The sequence below is a fragment of the Protomyctophum parallelum genome (genome assembly GCF_964188405.1).
Source record: "Protomyctophum parallelum genome assembly, chromosome: 16".
In the NCBI taxonomy this organism is placed as follows: Eukaryota; Metazoa; Chordata; class Actinopteri; order Myctophiformes; family Myctophidae; genus Protomyctophum; species Protomyctophum parallelum.
In genome coordinates this window covers 16,440,502-16,460,209 of record NC_139711.1, presented here as the reverse complement: position 1 = coordinate 16,460,209, position 19,708 = coordinate 16,440,502, and the positions used below count along the sequence as shown (strand labels likewise).

The 19,708-nt window shown below is 42.0% G+C and overlaps 2 protein-coding genes across 2 annotated transcripts in view; one reads left to right on the top strand and one right to left on the bottom strand.

Moving 5' to 3' along the window:
- Nucleotides 1-5,156, top strand: part of atp1b4 (ATPase Na+/K+ transporting subunit beta 4) — a 6,057-nt gene extending 901 nt beyond the window's left edge. Inside the window, exons 3-9 of the mRNA XM_083785835.1 lie at nucleotides 491-701; nucleotides 2,314-2,442; nucleotides 2,567-2,671; nucleotides 3,106-3,305; nucleotides 3,759-3,815; nucleotides 4,004-4,096; nucleotides 4,222-5,156. Coding sequence (XP_083641961.1) covers nucleotides 491-701; nucleotides 2,314-2,442; nucleotides 2,567-2,671; nucleotides 3,106-3,305; nucleotides 3,759-3,815; nucleotides 4,004-4,096; nucleotides 4,222-4,383 — 957 coding nt within the window. The 3' untranslated portion in view covers nucleotides 4,384-5,156. The remainder of the gene's footprint in view (nucleotides 1-490; nucleotides 702-2,313; nucleotides 2,443-2,566; nucleotides 2,672-3,105; nucleotides 3,306-3,758; nucleotides 3,816-4,003; nucleotides 4,097-4,221) is intronic.
- A 3,511-nt stretch (nucleotides 5,157-8,667) lies between these two features.
- On the bottom strand, nucleotides 8,668-19,270 carry lamp2 (lysosomal-associated membrane protein 2). Its single transcript, XM_083785824.1, has 9 exons — nucleotides 19,119-19,270; nucleotides 16,762-16,877; nucleotides 14,352-14,568; nucleotides 14,096-14,257; nucleotides 13,602-14,002; nucleotides 13,183-13,302; nucleotides 12,648-12,687; nucleotides 12,379-12,546; nucleotides 8,668-11,633 (listed from the first exon to the last, which is right to left on the bottom strand). The coding sequence occupies exons 1-9, from the start codon at nucleotides 19,162-19,164 to the stop codon at nucleotides 11,494-11,496; spliced, it is 1,410 nt and encodes a 469-aa protein (XP_083641950.1). The 5' UTR covers nucleotides 19,165-19,270; the 3' UTR covers nucleotides 8,668-11,493.
- Between the last annotated feature and the right edge of the window lie 438 nt (nucleotides 19,271-19,708).

The following is a 19,708-nucleotide window of genomic DNA, read 5'->3' as shown; positions in this document are numbered from 1 at the left end:
TTCACACACATATATAGGAACTGAAATTGCGGTGACATTATGAAGCACCCCATGGTTCCTTGGGGATGTGTGGACGCTGAGAGTCTATAGTGAGTAACATCTGGCTGTCAAAGTGTGACCCCCCATCTCTGCATGTCTGCAGCTGCTTCTCTGAGCAGGAGGGTCCAATCAGAGAGGATCATCTCTCCCAAAGAGGGCCAGAAAGGTCCCCAGCGGGGTTATAATTTGATGAAAAGGAGGACGGGACTAGCAGTGCAATATTCATGAACATGCAGTGCGATTCGGTGAAAATACTTGGCGTTGTAATTTAGAAAAGAAAAACTTGATCGAATTCTTGGCAACGTTTGTGCCACATTTTTTCACCAAATTGGCTGTCGTTATATGAAAGAAATTGGATTGAGTAAAAAAAATAAGAAAGAAATAGTGATCGAGAATGTGCGGCAGGAACTTTTTTTCCGAGTTTTTCCCATTTCTTGTGTCTCCCTCTCAGCGGCATCCAAGTGAAAAAAGACATGGCATGGAAGAGGAGCAGGAGACACTGGCTGAACATCGGCCCCTGGAACAGGAGGACCTGAACTTTGAAAAATGGAAGCGCAAGCCTGTACCCCAGAGGACACTGTACCAGCAAATAGGTGGCGTTAAGACGTACCTGTGGAATGCAGAGACCCGCGAATTCATGGGGCGCACCGGAAAGAGCTGGAGTAAGTGTGTGTGTGTGTGTGTGTGTGTGTGTGTGTGTGTGTGTGTGTGTGTGTGTGTGTGTGTGTGTGTGTGTGTGTGTGTGTGTGTGTGTGCGTGCGTGCGTGCGGGTGCGTGCAATCTGTGCATGTGTATGTGTGCAAGGTGGGGGGGTACTTTCTACATAAGGAAATCTGAAAGTCAGAAACAAATACATTTATATTATACTTTCAGCTACACTGATGTACAGTATTAATCATTGTTCGTGCATGTTTGTTTCTGTCATACAGTTGAGTGTATTTCAGCTGTAATCAGCAGTTGGCAGGCAGTCTCCATGTGATCGAGAACGAACATGGTGTCTTGATGGCTTATTGTTCTTAAGGGGGATTGAAATGGCTCCCCAGTCCACAGACTCGCCTCACTATGCTGTGTGTGTATGTGTGTGTGTCCTCAAGCTCAATGTTTACATAGGTGCGTGGACAAGTCAGAACCGTCCCGACAAAAACAGACTGCCTGGGGACGTAGCCCCAGTGGGAGAGCACTGTTCAGGGCCTTGCACTGGCCAGGAATCACATTCCTCATACATCTTAGCCTGCTCTCTACTGCCTCTTTCCCAAAGCCTCAGCAACCCCATAGCTGACCTTAGCATGCTTGCAGACTCTCAGTTGCAGTCAAACACGTAAGAGATGCTCCAGTGTTTTTTTCTTAGGGCTCCGTCCATGTTAAAGAAACGTTCTTGGCAGAGGTGGATGCCTAGAGGGATTTGTTGAGTCACTGATGATGGAGCAGCCTTTTAGTATTCTAGGCTAGTGGCTGTGTGACGCTGTTCGAGCTCCCACCCCCCATGTCCACTCACTGTACAACGCGGTGGACAATCAAAACCCAACAGCACGTAGAGCATAGAGAAAACACCCCACGCATCACCTAATGGCGTAAAGCTGGGATGTGTACCAAGGAAGAAGAGTCAGGCCAGTTGAAGACTCATTTCAGAAGCATAACCGCTGTGCGTTGCACACTTGTGAAGACGTGGGGCCCATGTGTCTGTCGAAGAAAAGGCCATGAGTTGAAGTCTGTGATGTGTGTCCTGTGAGAGGAGTGCGTAAGAGGGGACACAATACCAGAGTGGGGTGATTGGGGCTCCTTGGAGCTGGCTGGGCCTCTATGACTGCAAAAGACCTTCACTACGATGGCAACCGGAGGTTCACTGTGTTCCTGAGTGAAAGGACAGCTGAGAGAATTCTCACTGAGCTTAAACAGAAAGGCCTTTGTCGCTCCGGGGAACGCAAGGCTGGCTGCAACCAGTCCCCTGTGAAATTGCCCTGCACAGCAAAAGCCATTTAATTTGGGGCACGTATGGTTTGATTGGTTGCTAATGGACTGTTAATTGAAAAAATGGGAAACAACGCTAGTTCTTAGGGTTTACTATATGCAGGTTTCCTCATGTGAGATGATTGCAGTGGGTTTTGATTTTAAAACACATATGACTGAAGTGATTTTCATTTCCAGACAAGGAGAGACAGCACTTTTGTATGACTAAACAAATTAGTGGAAGGACAGTGGCTTGAGTCCAGATAGGACACATAGAATTGGACACACGTTAACATCATTCACTGTTTCTCTCTCCTTACCTCTCAGGTCTCATCCTCCTCTTCTACGCTGCACTTTATACATTTCTGGCGGCCATGTTTGGAGGCTGTATGTTTTGCCTTATGTGGTCCATTAGTCCCTACCATCCAACATACAATGACAGAGTGATGCCACCAGGTAAATACAACCTCCTCCACTGCCACCACTCCTTTACCCCCTACCTCTCAAGTTCCTCCTCCTGCTTTCTATTGCCCCTGTCCAGTGTTGGCACAGTTGACTGTCTGTGGGTCTCCGTTGGCAGGTATGACGATGGCCCCACACCATGAAGGCCATGATATCGCCTTCAACGCCTCTGAACGCAAGACCTGGAAGAAATATGCAAAGGCATTGGACGAATACCTGAAACGTGAGTCAGACACTTGATATAATACAGTTTGTATATAGAGGTGACAGAATTTAGTGGTGGGAGAAGACAACTGTGTTAGACAGAAAGCAATGAGGTTGTTGGGTGTGTGTTGAAATCATCTAGTGTGTACACAGTGAGTTAATCCTCCACTACCTTTGTCCCTTATTCCAACTGCTTCTTGCACGGAATTCTGGGAAGGGAAGCTTCTTTGTGGTTAGAGCACAGCCATTGAATGCTTCTTTTTATTTTTTCTCCACACCCCGCTTTTGTCAGGCTGCCTTAATCAGAGGCCTGGCCCTGGCAGGGCATTGCGGCTGCGTGGCTTATTTATGCCCTCTCTCTCTCTTTCTCCTACCCCAACCACCCCCTTCCCAACCCCCCCTTCCCCACACACACACACACACACACACACACAAACTGTTCACCACTTTCAGCATATAGTGACAGTACTCAGGAGCGCAAGAATATCCCCTGTGGACAGGAGAGGTACTCCATGCAGGAGGACTTGGAGGAGAGTGCAGAGCGAAAAGCATGTCAGTTCAAGAGGTCCTGGCTGGGGGACTGTTCAGGTCTCCAGGACCACAACTATGGCTATTCTCAGGGAAAGCCATGCATCCTCCTACGCATGAACAGAGTAAGCCAAGTGCAATTACTTGTATTAGTAGGCTACGTCGTGTGTCCTGGTAAGGCCGTGCTGTTACAGAATTAATTAATACACATAACACAAGCATCATGGAGCAGCCAATACACAGAATAACCCTGGGTTTTCCCATTTGTACACTTTCAGAGTAAAGTCAACATTCAGGATTTTCACATTGTCAGTGACCTCTTGTGGCCATTTGTGGGATTGAGAGACTAAACAGTGATGGCATAAACAATCATATCCAGCTTGAATTCTGTTTAGTTAAAGTTCTTTTAAACAGCATAATTGTTCATTGTATGAATGAACCTTTGAGTGTGATTCGAAATATTTAAAACATGCTTATACAGGAATTGTCTCTGCTTGATGTGAAGATTATATTTGCATAGGGTAAACAAAAACTACACATCTTGAGATGACAATTATATTTGATTTCTCTTCTTGTAGATTCTTGGGTACCTACCTGGTCAAGGCAAGCCAATAAATGTGACTTGCGGAGTTAAGGTACAGTAAGAGTCAGCATTCATTCCACAATAAACTGGGAATAAAACTATCTATGAAAGTGTCATGATGATACTTTTCTACTGTAAAGTCTAATTTATATTTTGTCATACGACAGTGCCCCTCGCAGTCATACAGTTAAAATATGAATTAGGCTTGAGTCAAGAGAATGTTACTTTTCATTCTTTCAGAAAGGGCCACCGGAAGCCCTGGGAGAACTCCAGTTCTTTCCTAAAAGCATTTTTGACATGAAGTACTTTCCATATTATGGGAAGCTAAGGCATGTAAGTAAGGGTTTCATACCTTCAGCGCAAACTGCTGTGCGAATTCACGTTATTGTTCATGATATTTGTTATTGTTGAGATAATGGCTCATCATGTCTTGACCCAAACCTCCCATGTCTCACCAGGTAAACTACTCATCACCGGTTGTGGCTGTGCGCTTTTCAGGAGTACAGTATGACACTCACATCCAAATACAGTGCAAGCTCAATGGCAAGGGCATCATCAATGATAATCCCAATGACCGCTACCAGGGCAGTATTACCTTCTACTTGGAAGTAGGAGCATAGGTCGAAATGAGCACATCAAGTGGGATGCTCCCATGGCAACATTAGATGAGAAAAATCTATGACAACTCTCAAGTTGAACCGTTATTTGACATATATTACATAGGGTTCCCTCTCGCTCCTTTTCATTCATATGTCAATGTGCCTTCAGCTAGAAAAGCAGATTCCTCAAGAATGTCACTGGAGAGACATCATCGTCCCACACTTTGTACATGTAGCTGCCTTTGCAACCTGAGAATGTTGCTGGAGTATGCGTACACACACACACACACACACACACACACACACACACACACACACACATTCATTGAAACAGTGTTGCTGAGCACCATACATGTAGAGAATGAATTCCCATTGAATACCTGACATTTTGTAATGATTAGAACATTAATATAATTAAATTCACAATATAGAAGGCACTGCCCAATAGTTAGTTCTTCTAGATATGCAAAGTAACTTAAAAACATTAATAGACAATTACAAATACTGTTAAGGATAGGATATGGTTGTGTGACACACTTGGTGTGACATCAAAGTGTGTACTAATTTCTTTTGCATACTTTTCAAACATGTATATTTTATGGTTTCCAAGATTATCATGAAAACAGGACTTATACTGTACTTACACAGTAAAACAATAATAAATGTATGCAAATACAGTATTACCTTTTTGTTGAGTAGGTCAGTATTATTATATTACATTTATGAAATAAGCACTATGAGTCATTTATTGCCTTCTCTTTTGTAAAAACATCTGGCTGCTTTTGAAAATATACTACAACAGGTGACTGTGATCAATAAAAGGAAGAGATACTGTGAACTAGTTTGTCTTTGTGAAACCTTTATCTGTTATGTGGAAGTAACACATTGGTCATATAATTAATCCTATCCACACTGAATACTAACCTTGTTCCTTCTGATTTTATTCTGATAAGTACAATTTCCTTCCCATGTGACTTATGGTGTATCTCCATAACCTTAGGCCAGTTCATAGTCTATGACAGCCCATGTTATGTAGGTGATAATTAAGAATCCCTACACACTCACACAGCCACACACAAATTAACCTTTCACAGTGGTTATCAAGAACTATATGAAGAACGTATCCAATCAAATTTAATGTACAAGGTATTAAAAGTCCTTTGACTGAGCATTTCATAGACAAGATTAACAGTATGTGAATCTATTGTTGCTGAACGCCTTTGTGGAATGCCAATAATAGTAAGCACAAGTCATGCCACTGTCATAAAAATCACGTTACTGTTCAAAGTCAAGAAGACACCACAGAATAATTCACAATGTAGTGTACTTGCGTACCGAATGGTGCCTTACTGACACAAGACATATGACCTTGTCTTTTGCAGCACTGCAATAAAACAAAGCTGTAGCAAAACAAAGTCAGAGAAAAGTGCTACAAAACAAGAAAGCTTTATTTAATGTATTCCCCACATACTATGTTCAACAAGCTTATACCAGATTCTTCATCAGATGGAGATGAGCTTCATGATGAGCAACTGAAAAGTGCAACAAAAAGGCTATCTAGCGCGAGATCACATGTACTAGTGTGGAACCAGGGTTGAATCAAAACTAAAGCCATGACTAATAAACAGCTAGATATTAGATTTCATAACTTTCATATAACTGCATAATGGCTCATGTTATAAATGGAACTGTACTAAAGCATGGTAGCTTAGGCCAGATCATGTGGTGTGTTGGTGTATGTTGGGCCAAGTCAATTGCTCGACCAGAACCATGACCTAACTGCAAAAACCTAATTTGCTGCCCTCTGGCTAATGGGTTGTGTATTTGTCATTCATTTGAACAGGGCCAGGTTAAAACAGGTGAGGACATAACCACAATACAATTACAAAATGTTAACTAATATTAATGTAATTTACTTGAGAGAAATGTACATTTAAGGGCAAAGGTAGGGCAACCACAACTAAGAACACATCCCATCTTCCATTCCCTGAGAGGGGACTTTGCAACAGTGAAATAAATATATTACACAAAAATTACCTTTACAAAAGAAAATGCTGGTTAGTTGTCTTGAAAAGTTAGTGTCCTTCCACGGAGCTACCTTTATGTGAGCATGTGCAAAAGCTACATCACTCCGATATGAATACTGGATGAGTGTGAATTAATTAAAAGGAATGTTGTATCAAGAAAACAATGGCCAACAACAATGGGTTTGCATAATAATGTTATAAGGTTTCTATTAGCTTGCTCATACATTCAAGTAATCAAAAAAAAAACATAATTCATCCTATACAAGAGTCATTTACATAGATATATTGTACAGCACATTAAACAAGTGAGAATAAACAGCCTCTTGTAAGCCTTTCTGAGAGGACGTGGATGGCTAATAACAGAGACCATCAATAACATGCAAAAGATGCAATATCAATCTGTTTTGGTAATTCAGTCAGTCATTGGTGTCAAAACAGCGATGGTTGGTGACAGAAATCACTGTTGAGTTGGCGGTTGAAGTTAATTACAAAAAGGGACAAGATAGGAGAAGATATTAGCGGAAAATCACTGCGGGAAAGTGGAAAGGAGGAATTTGGGATGCCAGGGAAGCAACAGGAAAAGGGCGGAAGGCTGCCTCCATAGGAAGAGTTTTCTTTCTGTGTGTGTTTAAGCGGTGACTGTGACAGTTGTGTGTGTTTAAGTGGTGACTGTGAGAGTTGTTCTTTCTGTGTGTTTAAGCGGTGACTGTGAGAGTTCTTTCTGTGTGTGTTTAAGCAGTGACTGTGAGAGTGCGGTGTGTTTAAGCGGTGACTGTGAGAGTTGTGTGTGTGTGTGTGGTGTGTGTGTGTTTAAGCGGTGACTGTGAGAGTTGTGTGTGTGTGTGTGTGTGTGTGTGTGTGTTGTGTGTGTGTTTAAGCGGTGACTGTGAGAGTTGCGCGGGTGAGAGGCAGAAGCAGCTGTGAGTTGGATTATACAGACTGGTAGCCAGTGCGACTCTTCCTCCGACCAATCAGGTAAGAGATAAGCACAAGGATGATTAGGAAGCTGAGTGCCACGCCCACAGCGATGGGCACCAGAAAGCTCAAATCAGAGTCCAGGAAGCATTCCTCAGCTGACAGAGAAAAGGGGACACAGAAATAGCGGGTTAGAGATTTAGTTGGCCAGAAATGCCGGTGAAAGACGACTATATGGAAAGTTGGAAACGTCAATACACACAGGAGACTGATCAGACAGATCTTCGCAATTATGCACAGGCAGCAAATCAAACTCATATTCATCAATGAACTGACTCCCCTCAGTAACATGAACATCTGAGAATACATTAGAAGTTATTTTCAAACCTTTTGTGCCCAAGGCACACCAATGGTCAAGACAGTATCACAAGGCAAACCTGTATTGATTGCCATTTCCCCAAAGTTTGAAAATGTTTGTGAAAGATTGAGAATACTAAAATTGTCCCTATAACGACATGCCCAAAATAGGGATACCAGGTTGAAATTAGTTTATATAAACATAGCACAAAATCATAGGTGGTCTGACAGACCTCCAGGTCATTAAAGGGCCGTTCCACTAATCACATCTGAGGGACAGGCCTTCATTTTCCCATATACCTGCTGACCTGAGTCACTCCATCGGAGTTTGCCCAGAGTGGAGGAACGGCCCAGAACCTCCAGGGCTCTGACATCCCAATAGGATCCCACTCTAACAGTCCTCTCTGTTGCAGTGGATCCTATGGTTTGACAGAGCCTCCCAGGTACCCCATGCATCCCCAGATACCTGGGTATGTGCCATGTTTATATTTACCTGTATGCATGTCATACATAGAATTTGCCTTTGTATTGGTAAACAAGTGTGCAGTTCTGAAACAATAAATTAAAAATAATTAATGTTTTGTATAGCTTTATAAATTGAAATAATGTGTGGTTGTCAAAATCCCAAGCCTCTTCGGCACACTGTTTGGGAACCACTTCATTAGAAAGACTCATAGCCAGAGGCTAGGTTTCTCTTTCTTCCAATGAAATAGGCAACAAGAACAATAACAATAAGAACAAGAAGGACCACTCCAACTGCTATTGGAACAATGAAGCTCTCCGAATCAGCCTGGCAATCCACAGCTAGACAAGAATGAAGAGAACAGATAAGTGAATGAATGCATCACTGACTGGACAGGAGAAAAAGAAACACATACAGTACGATGGACAGTAATAAGATACCTGTTTAAAGTCAATAAAAGTAGTAAGGGGGCAGAATAGAATATAATTAAATGCAACAAAGAAAGGGCAGAACAAACAACAATCAAATAAACATTTACTCCAGTAAAGGACCAACACACTTTTATTTTCATAATATTAAAATGGTCCATTCCGACATTTTTCCAATCCCATTTTATTACAGCTTAAAAAGCCTACAAAAATGCAAATCAGCATTCTTGTATAGCAACTTAACACAAGTGATTTTTAAGAGGATGGACTTGCAGCACACATTCCCTTTGCTAAATGTAAATAAGAATATTGAAAACTGATGAGGGGAAATCAAAGTATGAACTGTACAGTATTATTGAGAATGAGGAAAGCATCACTATGTAAGGCACAAAGCCATCATAATAATAATGATCTTTGAGAGCATGAGCTGATAGATCTATCCACATTGGTGCTGCAGAGCCATCTTATAAAGAATCAAGGCAAAACAATTTTATATAAAAGCTGAAACTTACATAAGTCCACAAGCAAATCTGATCACAAGCAAAAAATGGAGTTCACATTCAACATATATCTATTGTCCATACACACATTGGAACATTTTAGGAAATGGATAGATTAATTTGATCACAAGCATCTTGAAACGGAAAGATCAGTCTCGTGTCCGATGTTGAGAGTTCCTAGCCTCACTCCAGTGCAGCCTCTGCTTTAGATACCCGATAGCTTGTAGCTTAATAAGCCAAAAAACTACAGATTTGGAGCTAGACTAGCACACCGTTCTAGAAAGAAAAGCAAAAATACACAAAGCAACTACCATATCACGATCGATCGACCGACCGACCGACCGACCCACACACACACACACACACACACACACACACACACACACACAGTGGACAACAACGCTCCCGGACACTCCCATTGATACAACTTGCACAGGTTGAATTCACTTCCACTGTTCTACCTGCAAACCTTCATTACCTAGGAGGTGACTGAATGATCGCTTATCCACTGGTATGTCACTGCAGCATAGATTCAAAATATGCCAAAATATGCCAAACTTAAAGAGCGCCTTAGTGCATTTATATATGAAACTCCTCTTCCATTGTGCAGAAAGTTAACAACTCATTAGGGAAAGTTAGCAAAATGTGTGGCAAATCTGCAAAACAAATGCTTACCACTAGCTTTCTTCACAAATGTGTTCATGAAGGTGACTGCTGCTGAAAGTTGCGGTACCATTCACAACCTATATGAGGCAACTTTTCCAAATGTAATTATGCTTTATGTAGCATGTGACGTGTCAAACTAGGGGGTTTTCATGATTCAGAATCCATTGCAAGCATTAGTTTTGCACAAAAAACCTTCGGATAAAAATGGCCATAGCAGTCATCACAACTGTGACTATGGCCGAATTTAGCCCAAGGAGTAGGTTTCGTGCAAAACTAATGCTTGCAACGGATTCAGAATCATGAAAACCCCCTAGTTTGACACGTCACATGTGATAAAGCATAATGACATTTGGATTATTTTGCCTTATATAGGTTGTACCGCAGTCACAAAGTTCCCCTAGAGAGTTGGGTTGGAACAAATTGATAGGTGATAGTAGACTAGACACCTTTCATGAAACATTTGTGAAGAAAGCTAGTGTTAAGCATTTTGTTTGCAGATTTGCCACACATTTCGCGAACTTTCCATAACACCTATCCCTTTTCTAAACCTAATGCCAACATGGATTCACAAAGGTTAACAGACTGATGTCTATTTTCTGGTCCATGACTCATGAGCACTCTCTAATTAATTGCACATTTTGAAAACGATTGCAGCCATTTCAACTATTATGTCATCAAGACAGTGTCATTCCAAGGTTTTCACCTGTTCTACAGGGGAAATATACATGGAAGTATTTCCTTCGGATTATGAATTTGCAAATTCTACACGCGAAGAAAACTAAAAAAATGAAATGAAACGGGACTGCAAAGCTGTAGTTCTTAATGTTTTGGGTAACAATGAATATACAATCACTAATTGACCAACTTTTTGATTTGTGGGGAAATGCCATATGCCATGTATGGCATATGGCCACAAAAAGAAAGGTGGGAACAAAAATGTGTACAAATAATAAATAAGGACAAAAGGAAACAAAAAAAAAGGAATGCGTGTGGGAACTGGGAAGATGCAAGCACACGATCTGTAGCACAGCCCAAAGTTTTTACTGGGCACTGAAGTGCAGCGCCTTTTGTAGAAGACACCTGGAATCTCACCTATGTAGAGAGCATATATACATTCTAGGACCATCTAACCAGGAATAGTCCAAATATCCTGAGATAATGATTACTGAGGGAGATCTTTCTGATTCATTGGAGTTTCTTTCATCGTGGCCTATGCTACTGTGTGTCAAAATTAGGGCTGGGGCAGATATTGTGCTTGCTCGTAAAAAAAGAAATAAAAAAGAAAACAGGGAAAGAAAACAGAAAACAATAAAACAAATTAACACACGTCAGAGGTAGACAAGCTTGGTCCTTGAGAATTGTTATCAAAATTCAGTTTAGGCTTTGTTATTTTGTTTTGGCTTCTTAGTTAACCCATTTAGAACTGGTTCTACCTATACGTTGTTTTACCTCCACATACACTTCTGTGTCTCATATAGCAACATATATATATTTTTTTTTTGTAAGAATTTCAAGGTTTTCAGTAAACCTTAGGTTAGGTTTTAGGAGGCGTTTTTAAGAATCTGCCTCAGGTCTAAATGGGTTAATTTAGTAGAAAACGCTTTTCATTTACCATGTGACCTATTGTTAAATGAACTACATGGCTAAGATAAAATAATTCTGCTAGTCAGAGCTCACCAACTTCTATATCAGTGTACTTTAGTTACCAATTAAACAATTGCACCCCAAGGACCAGGTTTGGAAACCCCTTACAAAGAATGGATCAAAGTGTGGATTTATAGGGTCTGATATCCAACATAGGTCTTTTTCCGACCAATCACGTAAGCAATCACAACAATGAGAATCAAGCCAGCCAGAGCAGCGCCAACAATGATTGGGATTAAGATGCTGGTGTCATCCATTGAACATTCATGGGCTGCAGACAGAGAGAGAATAGATCATCAAGGAGGGAAAATGTGATCAGTTAATACACACCGAGGAATCAAAACACTGCAGCAGCACACCAGGATCACAGACGGTTATCGTGGTATTGCCATACTAGGTTTTGTGATGTTCTACAGTATAGGCAGAATCGTCTTTGTTTGCATTCATCAAACGACAAACGACGACAATAGCGACTCTGAGAGCTGTTTCATCATACAATTGAAGTTGATGAGGGGAATATTTTCGGATTATCATTTTCTAACAGAGCACGATATTTCACCATGACAAGCAGTAACCTCAAGAACCTAAACCTCTCAATGTGTCCTTGTGACTCAAAATTCTGTTATCCCATTTCAGTCAAATAACATTTGCTGTACTAAGAATAGAACTCCATTCATAAACTTGAAACCTGTATTTCCCTACCCATGCATGCCAGCATCTTGTTAAAACCACTAAAGCCCTACGTATATGCTCAATTGTACGACAAATATAGCATTAAGCTCACAACATAATTAATAATGCTGCGTCGTGAGTTTGCCATTTTATTAATTTAATATATATCAACCCTTGTTGGCAGCAACATGCCCACAAGAGACGACAGGGTAAATGTAGTCTCCGTCAGTATAGGGGTATTCTGAGCCTCTTATGGGAGGATCACATTCCACTCAGTGGATGGATAGTGACAATTCAGCAGGAAAAGTGTTTTGCAAGATATACTGTATCAAAGAGTAGCCTACCTGTGCTGAAAACACCCTTGCTGACCGCAAAGGGTTGGACTCGCAGGTCAAATGTGTAAAGGGTGAGCGAGTCGGTGATGTTGAAGCTCTGCTGCTTGTTGCACATGTAGGAACTGCCGACAGCTGCCTGCCACAGACTCAGGTTGCCGTTTGCTCCAGAAAACAGTCCTGGAATGGAACGCACAAGTATGTCAACTCACGACTCTGAAGGAACTTGCCAGTCAGTGCTGTGCCTCATTGACAGGGTCAAGCGTGAGGTTACTACTTACCAGTGACATTCAGAGCATGTAGGTGGAATTTGTTTGTCTCCTGTTAAACAATAGAAACAAATGACACTTTAATAACATGCTTTACATCTATGCCTACATACAATTCTCTCAAAACTAATTCCAGAACTTTACCTACAACACCAAGTTTAAAAATACTGCTAAAGTGTACAAAACGTCAATAGTTGGTAAAAAATAGAATTGAAAACACTGGACATGGCCTTCATCAGTGCTACAGTGTAATTGTAACTCAAGGCAGACTACATTAGCAGTAACACACACACACACACACACACACACACACACACACACACACACACACACACACACACACACACACACACACACACACACACACACACACACACACACACACACACACACACACACACACACACACACACACACACACACACACACACACACACACACACACACACACACACACACACACACACACACACACACACACACACACACACACACACTGCAGTCTACTTTAGGGAAACTTGTTTGAGGTTCAGCTCAAGGGACTTACATTGGTGAAAGTGAACATGAGGGTAATGGTGTCTGAGGTCAGCACCAGGTCACTGGTGTTTTGTCCACAGATTCCACTTGCAACAGTCCCATTGGGATCCAGGTTCATCTCTAGGGGTTTCTGAGTAGGGAAGACGGAACAACAACTCAACAAGGACGATCACTGAATGCTACAGCTTCTCTAGGAAAGAGGCTTTAGTTTAAACACTACTGTATGTGTATATACTTTGTTGACCAGTGTACCCCAAGGGTCTATACTTAGCCCCTCTAGTTTCCCTCCACATCAAATCAGTTCAACACGATGAGCTGTGAGCTTGTAGATCTGCCAACGTTTGCCGAATGTTTGCCTATTATGATGTGCCCAGAATATAAGACACCAGGGGTCATGTGTTAAAACGTGTGTACTGTTTGTACACATACCTCTCCTTGCTTGAAACTGAGCCGCAAGCCAAAGTTAGCCAACAGACAGGCTGTGCTGTTCTCATCGGGCCTGATGACGTAATTCCCTGTGACAGGTGCGGGCACGGTAGGGGTTGGGGTGGTGGTGGGTACAGTAGTAGGGGTGGTGGTGGCAGGTGCTGCTGTGGTGACATTGCCCGGTGCTTCTGTGGTGACATTGCCCGGTGCTTCTGTGGTGGCATTGCCCGCAGAGGTGGTGGGAGCGACGGTGGTGGGAGCGACGGTGGTGGGAGTGTCGGTGGTGGCCGCAGCGGTGGTGGTGGTGGCAGTGGTGGTGGTATCAGCGGTGGTGGTGGCAGCGGTGGTGGTATCAGCGGTGGTGGTGGCAGCGGTGGTGTATGTATCGGCAGCACATGGGGTAGCTGTACAGACAATAGATGATCAGTGGTGTGTACTGCAGAGATAAATGTGGCATGGAGCATGGGATCAGGTAGGAATCTGCGCCTACTACTTACTTCTCAAACTCTTACTGCCATCACTCACAAACGCCTGTATAAGCACATTCCACAGTGTCTGCTGGACAGCATCGCCTGGGAGCACAACTTGACTTTTGCAAGAGTAGCAGGTGTCCATGGCCGCATCAATAATAGGCTTAATTACTGTCACAGAAACCGTGTCTGGAAGATACAACAAAAACAATGTCATTATACAGACTAAAGCAATAAACTATTTGTTTATCACCACAATCTCATAAAAGGTTTTCAAAGTCACCATTTGATATGGAATTAGGAAAGAAGCTCCGGTCACTGAGGTTATATTCAAAGGTGATGACATCTGCCTGGTATTGGTATGTTTTGTCACTGTTGGAGAATGTCACAGTCCAGGTGTGTCCTGTTGGAAAATTCAGCTTCAGAGTCGAGATTGTGTTGTCACAAACACTGCCATCTGTTGTCAGGTTGTCAGGAAGTTCAAAGACGACTGTTTCATTCTGAAAAGCAACAAGAGAATGACAATTCCACAGTAATAGTTACTAGCCAATAGCGTGCCAACTCTATTAGGCTTAACAAACACTGCTTGTACCTGTATGAGTGAGTGACAAGTTAAGTGACTTAAATGTCTATAAGGCCCGACTGCAGTCACATCAAGTCAAATCAAATTTCTTTTCTTTTGGCCCGACCATTCACACTACCGTTTGCAAGTGACCAGATCTGATCTGTGCGTTCATAAACGTCCTTGTTTCTGTACATTTCGAGAAGTTGTTTGTACGGAGGCATCCCCCAATGACAAGAGCGCCGAAGTCTGACGTAATTTCACATCCTACCCGGTTTGCATTTAACCGCCTCCCACCCCATCAGAATCCAATAACATTTTTATATTGCGTCAAATAAGAACCGTGTTCCAAAAATAAACAAATGATCGCTGTTGACTGTTGTAACGATACAGACAAACACCCCCAACAATATCGCAGAGACAGTTTATTTATTTTTGGACAACAATAGTTATAGGAGACGATTTAAAAATTAAACTTCTGCGACCCTGGACCAGGGGATGAGCGAGTGACGTCAGGACTTTGGTACAGATTTCACCGTCTGTCCGGCGTCCGCTGTAGTGCTGACATAATGAAGTGACATTATTCCTATAAAACAAATGTGTGTTGCACTATTGTTTTCTCTTTCCTGTCCTCTCGCTTGTTTTCTTTCTTTTGCTCTAGTTTGTCTCTCTCTCTCTAATGAAAATACTCACGCTCTGTAATGACAGTAGCAATCAGGTCGTGCTGCAAGTGACGTTTTGGATTGTTTGATATGCGACTTGGCAGAGGCAAGAGGCAGATCTCCTCAGATCGGATTTAAATCAGATTTGAAACCACCTCTGAATGGCCCCATTCACATGCAGAAATTCATTCGGAATTCCAGTCATCAGAATAAAAATGCTCATGTAAACACCTCAATTGGAATAGAATATCCCATTCCGAATGAGTTGCGCTATTTTACCCATTTAAAAAAAAGACAAATACACCAGTTTATTTTCCCCATAATAAAATGCACTATTTACAAACCCATCGGCGAATTACAGTGCCATTGCCAATTGCAGTGTATGGGTGAAACATGGAACCGTGTTGTGAGTTGTTGTGAACACATGCACACTTTCCCTGAAGTCCCCAAGCCTCCACCGCATCGTTGAGTTTACCTACCAGGAATTGTCTGTGTGTCGGTCTGTCGTGCAAATTCTGTGTGACGGCTGACTGACGGATGAATTAACGTGCACTCCTCGTCAATATAGTGCCACGTAATTATCAAATGTCTCTCTGTGGTGACTGACGAGTGCCGTCCAACAGTAGGTCGGACTCGTAAGAGCCACACGCAAACTCAACTAGCCAGTTGCACTTTTAGCTTTATTTTTCTTTAAAATGGGCTTCCATTCGACGGACCCGTGACAGTCTGGGCACGTTCGGAAATAGCGCACAGGTTCCATGTAAACAGTTGGGTATGAATCTCTGTTCGGAATTAATTCATTCATTCTGAATACATTTTGTGCATGTAACTGAGGCCATTGTGACTCAAGTCACATTTGGAGAAAAAAAATGGATTCCATGTGACCTGTCTGCAATTAGACTTATTTAAGCAAATCGGATTTCTATCTTGAAGTGACACAGATCTGATTCAGGCTAGATTTGGCTGTCGGTGTAAATCAGGCCTTACGAGTAGCACCATTTGGGAGAGTCAAACATGGGAAGAGAATAGTATGGATTATTTATGGAGTAACATTTATACAATATAAATTGAGCCGACCTGCCACTGGGTAATCAGTGCTAAGACAATCACAGGACATGACTGAAAATCACTAACTAGAAAATGCCTTGTTGTGAAAACCTGTTTGCTTTGCAGTTACTCGTCAATTTTAGGATCCCATGATCACATTATCTTCCACGAGAGATGTCTAATATTCAAGGCACATTAGTGTAACAATCTGAGAACCCATTGTCAAAAAATAAAGGAAAAACAGCACACTCTTTTCCTTTGAACAACAGTCTGTCTCGAGAGACTAGTAGTGTAATAATGCTTAGCTACTTTGCCATATATCAGAACACTGTGCAATCATTGTATTAACTAGGATGTTGGCCGTTGGGCTATACCAAATACTGTCCATAAAATGTGCGCATATATCAGCACTAGATACTGACCTTATCTCCACCTATGTCATATGTGACTGAGAAGTTCATCATCAGCTCAGCATACAGGCATAACTTGCCATCGGGGCCATTGACAGACACCACAGTAGCATGAGACCACTGGATTTCTGCAAGAAAAGCAAGACATTAGCCTGTTTATTCAGATCAAAAGTTGGAAATCTATTGATTCGGATTAAGTTTAGTTTAGTTTATTAGCAACATAACATTGTAATATAAAACAGAAACAATACATATTCAAAGAAAACAAGTTATCGACCGTGCAAGATAAGGAAGAAGCCAGCAGGCTTATTTGGAATCCTTTCCTTAATGGCAGAGGTCATTAAATAGCATTAAAGGCCTTAATGGTCTTTCAACTTTACAGTGCAGACGCTATGCAACACACACACACACACACACCCACACACACACACACACACACACACACACAATTATTATTATTACAAATAATAAATAGAGATGGTGCTTGCATTTTGGTGTCGCATGGTTGATCTCTACTTTGATATATTTGTTCTCCTTCTGTGCCCTTAACTTAAGACTAAATTATTTTGGGGAGTGGCAGTTTCCTTTTTAGCTGTGGATTTATAGTCTTTGAAATGTCAACATAAACATAAAAAAGCAGAATCCTTAAAAGCTTTTCCATTTTCTTTAGTGATGTCCTGGATGCTTTAATGTTATTCATGCGTTATAACACTTTATTTTATTGAACAAAGCACATGCAGACCATTTACCACATAATAACGCTAACCAATCAATGCAGTCTCAGCTCTGCCACAATTCAGCTGCATTTAGCAGAACTGTACAAGGCCTATGTCATAGATTAGACTAGTGACCATAGCAGGACGCAAGCACTAGCCTATTTCATGACTAACGGATTCCAGCGGAGTGAGCGGACCCTGGGTGACCTCATCATCCTTGATATATATACTGTGGTGGCTATGGCTATTGGCTTCAATGAAGACATTTATTGGAATTGGTAAGTCTAGTTTATCTGTCCATCTGTAATATTTGTGGTATTCTACAGTGCCACCAAGAGACGTTGAATATTATTATTTCAAACTTTGTTGTGCAATTCATTTAGATCTTGTGAGGTCAATATAACAGTTCAATGGTTGATTGATAATTAAAAAAAGAAACAAATGACTATCAAAACGTTTTAAAATAAAACTTTTATATGTCATAAGACCACTTCTATGGTTAATTACCTTTCTCAACACTATAGAAGGGCAAAGGTCACTTCAGACGGGTTTAATTATTTTGTGACCAACCATTGAACCAGCCACCTTGTGCTTTGTCATCAAGGCAAAGGCTACTGTGAGTCATACACACCACACGGACAGGTGATCACAGGCTTTAATGAGCTCACAATAAACCAACGCAGTCCGAGTCACCACTGAAACCGACGAGCTGGGAAACAAACACCTAAATGACAGCCGAGGTTAATAACGATATTGTGACGTGCATAGATCATATTTTTTGTAGCCATTCAACAATTCAACGTAATTTGTAGGTCAATTACATACATCCAAGCACCCATCGCTGCATCAAACAGCACCACTGTGTGTGTTGTTGTTTTAACAGGAAGTTGCGCTTGCCAGTTGCCAGTGTCGTTCACACACAGAAAATAGCCGATCTGCAAGTTCACATGGCGTTGCACACATGGATATATGGTTGCACATGCGACGCTTTGTAAGCTTGCAGATCGGCTATTTTCGGCGCGCGACGCCGCCGTACGCTCGCCAGGCTTTTAAGCTACATACATAGCGGAAAACTTAGCACAACAGCACAGACTACTGCCTGCACCGCAGCCGTTATATGACCGCGTTTCTGCTGCTTTTTTTACTCTACGTGGCTCATCAAACACATGCAAACAAACTGTTATGAATGACACGCCACCGACGACAGCATAGAACACCATACATTGACTGCGGCTAACATCGCATCGCAACTCCATTTCAGATCATAGACGGAGCCCGACAACGTACCGCGGGCCTGTGAACTACACAGACTGTCTGTACAGTGAAACACACACAAGTTTCATCATCACGTCACTTCTCCATTTCCATTATTAATGGAGTCGTTAAATTAAACGTCTCGCGTCCCCTTCGCGCGACGAAAAATGCCCATAAACAAGCATTTAAAGAACTGACAGAAGTGTCGCACCACACGCTTCTCTCAGCTCCCGGGTCGGCAACCTAAGTTGAAAACAAACAAGTCATTTCTGCCGGGACGAAATTACATTACATACAGTATCTCTTGCGGCGTAGTCTAAACGCGTCAACATTGACAAATATAGCAATAACAATCATTTAGAAAAAAACGGGAAAAAAAACGTTTTCATCGTTACGTACCGGTGCCGAGCGACACGAACAAAACGAGAAGTGCACAGGGAAACATAGTGGATGTTGTTGTTTTTTTTGTTTGAACTTCTGTCAACGCCGAAGACAACAAGCAAGGAGCTTCTCGGGGACAGTCAGTCAGCTCCTCTCTGACGGTAAACGACTCGCGTCACCAGACCAGGCTCATTAGGTCTATATGACCACCAGGCTTACCAAAAGCCTGGCCTCTATTCCAAATCAACTAGCCTGATCCGCTTTAGAGCCCGCCTACTGGATCCGGTCATTTGCGACACTCAAACACATGTGCATGTACCCACCGCTTCCGTATCCGCTTTAGACCACGAACGGATCCGCGTTTTTGTAAAGTAAATTGATCCCAGTGTGACAGGATATGGAAGTCATATGACTGTCTGTTGTCAACTTGTCAAAGCGGCAAGAGGCCGTGTCGCCCTATGGTGTCGTCCTATGGTTTCGTCATATTTGTCGTAATAACGGACAAAAAATATTACACATACACAAAAGCTGCGAAAACTGTTGCTTTGTGTTCACTCTTTAATGTTTTCTGTTAGTAATCCCCCTGGCTCTGATGTTGTATTGTTGTA

Coding starts and splice junctions, on each gene's coding strand:
- lamp2 (XM_083785824.1), bottom strand. CDS start 19,164: ATGTTTCCCTGTGCACTTCTCGTTTTGTTCGTGTCGCTCGGCACCG. Junction 14,003..14,095: donor TGGCAGTAAGAGTTTGAGAA/GTAAGTAGTAGG, acceptor TTGTCTGTACAG/CTACCCCATGTGCTGCCGAT. Junction 11,634..12,378: donor CAAGGGTGTTTTCAGCACAG/GTAGGCTACTCT, acceptor CTCTGTCTGCAG/CCCATGAATGTTCAATGGAT.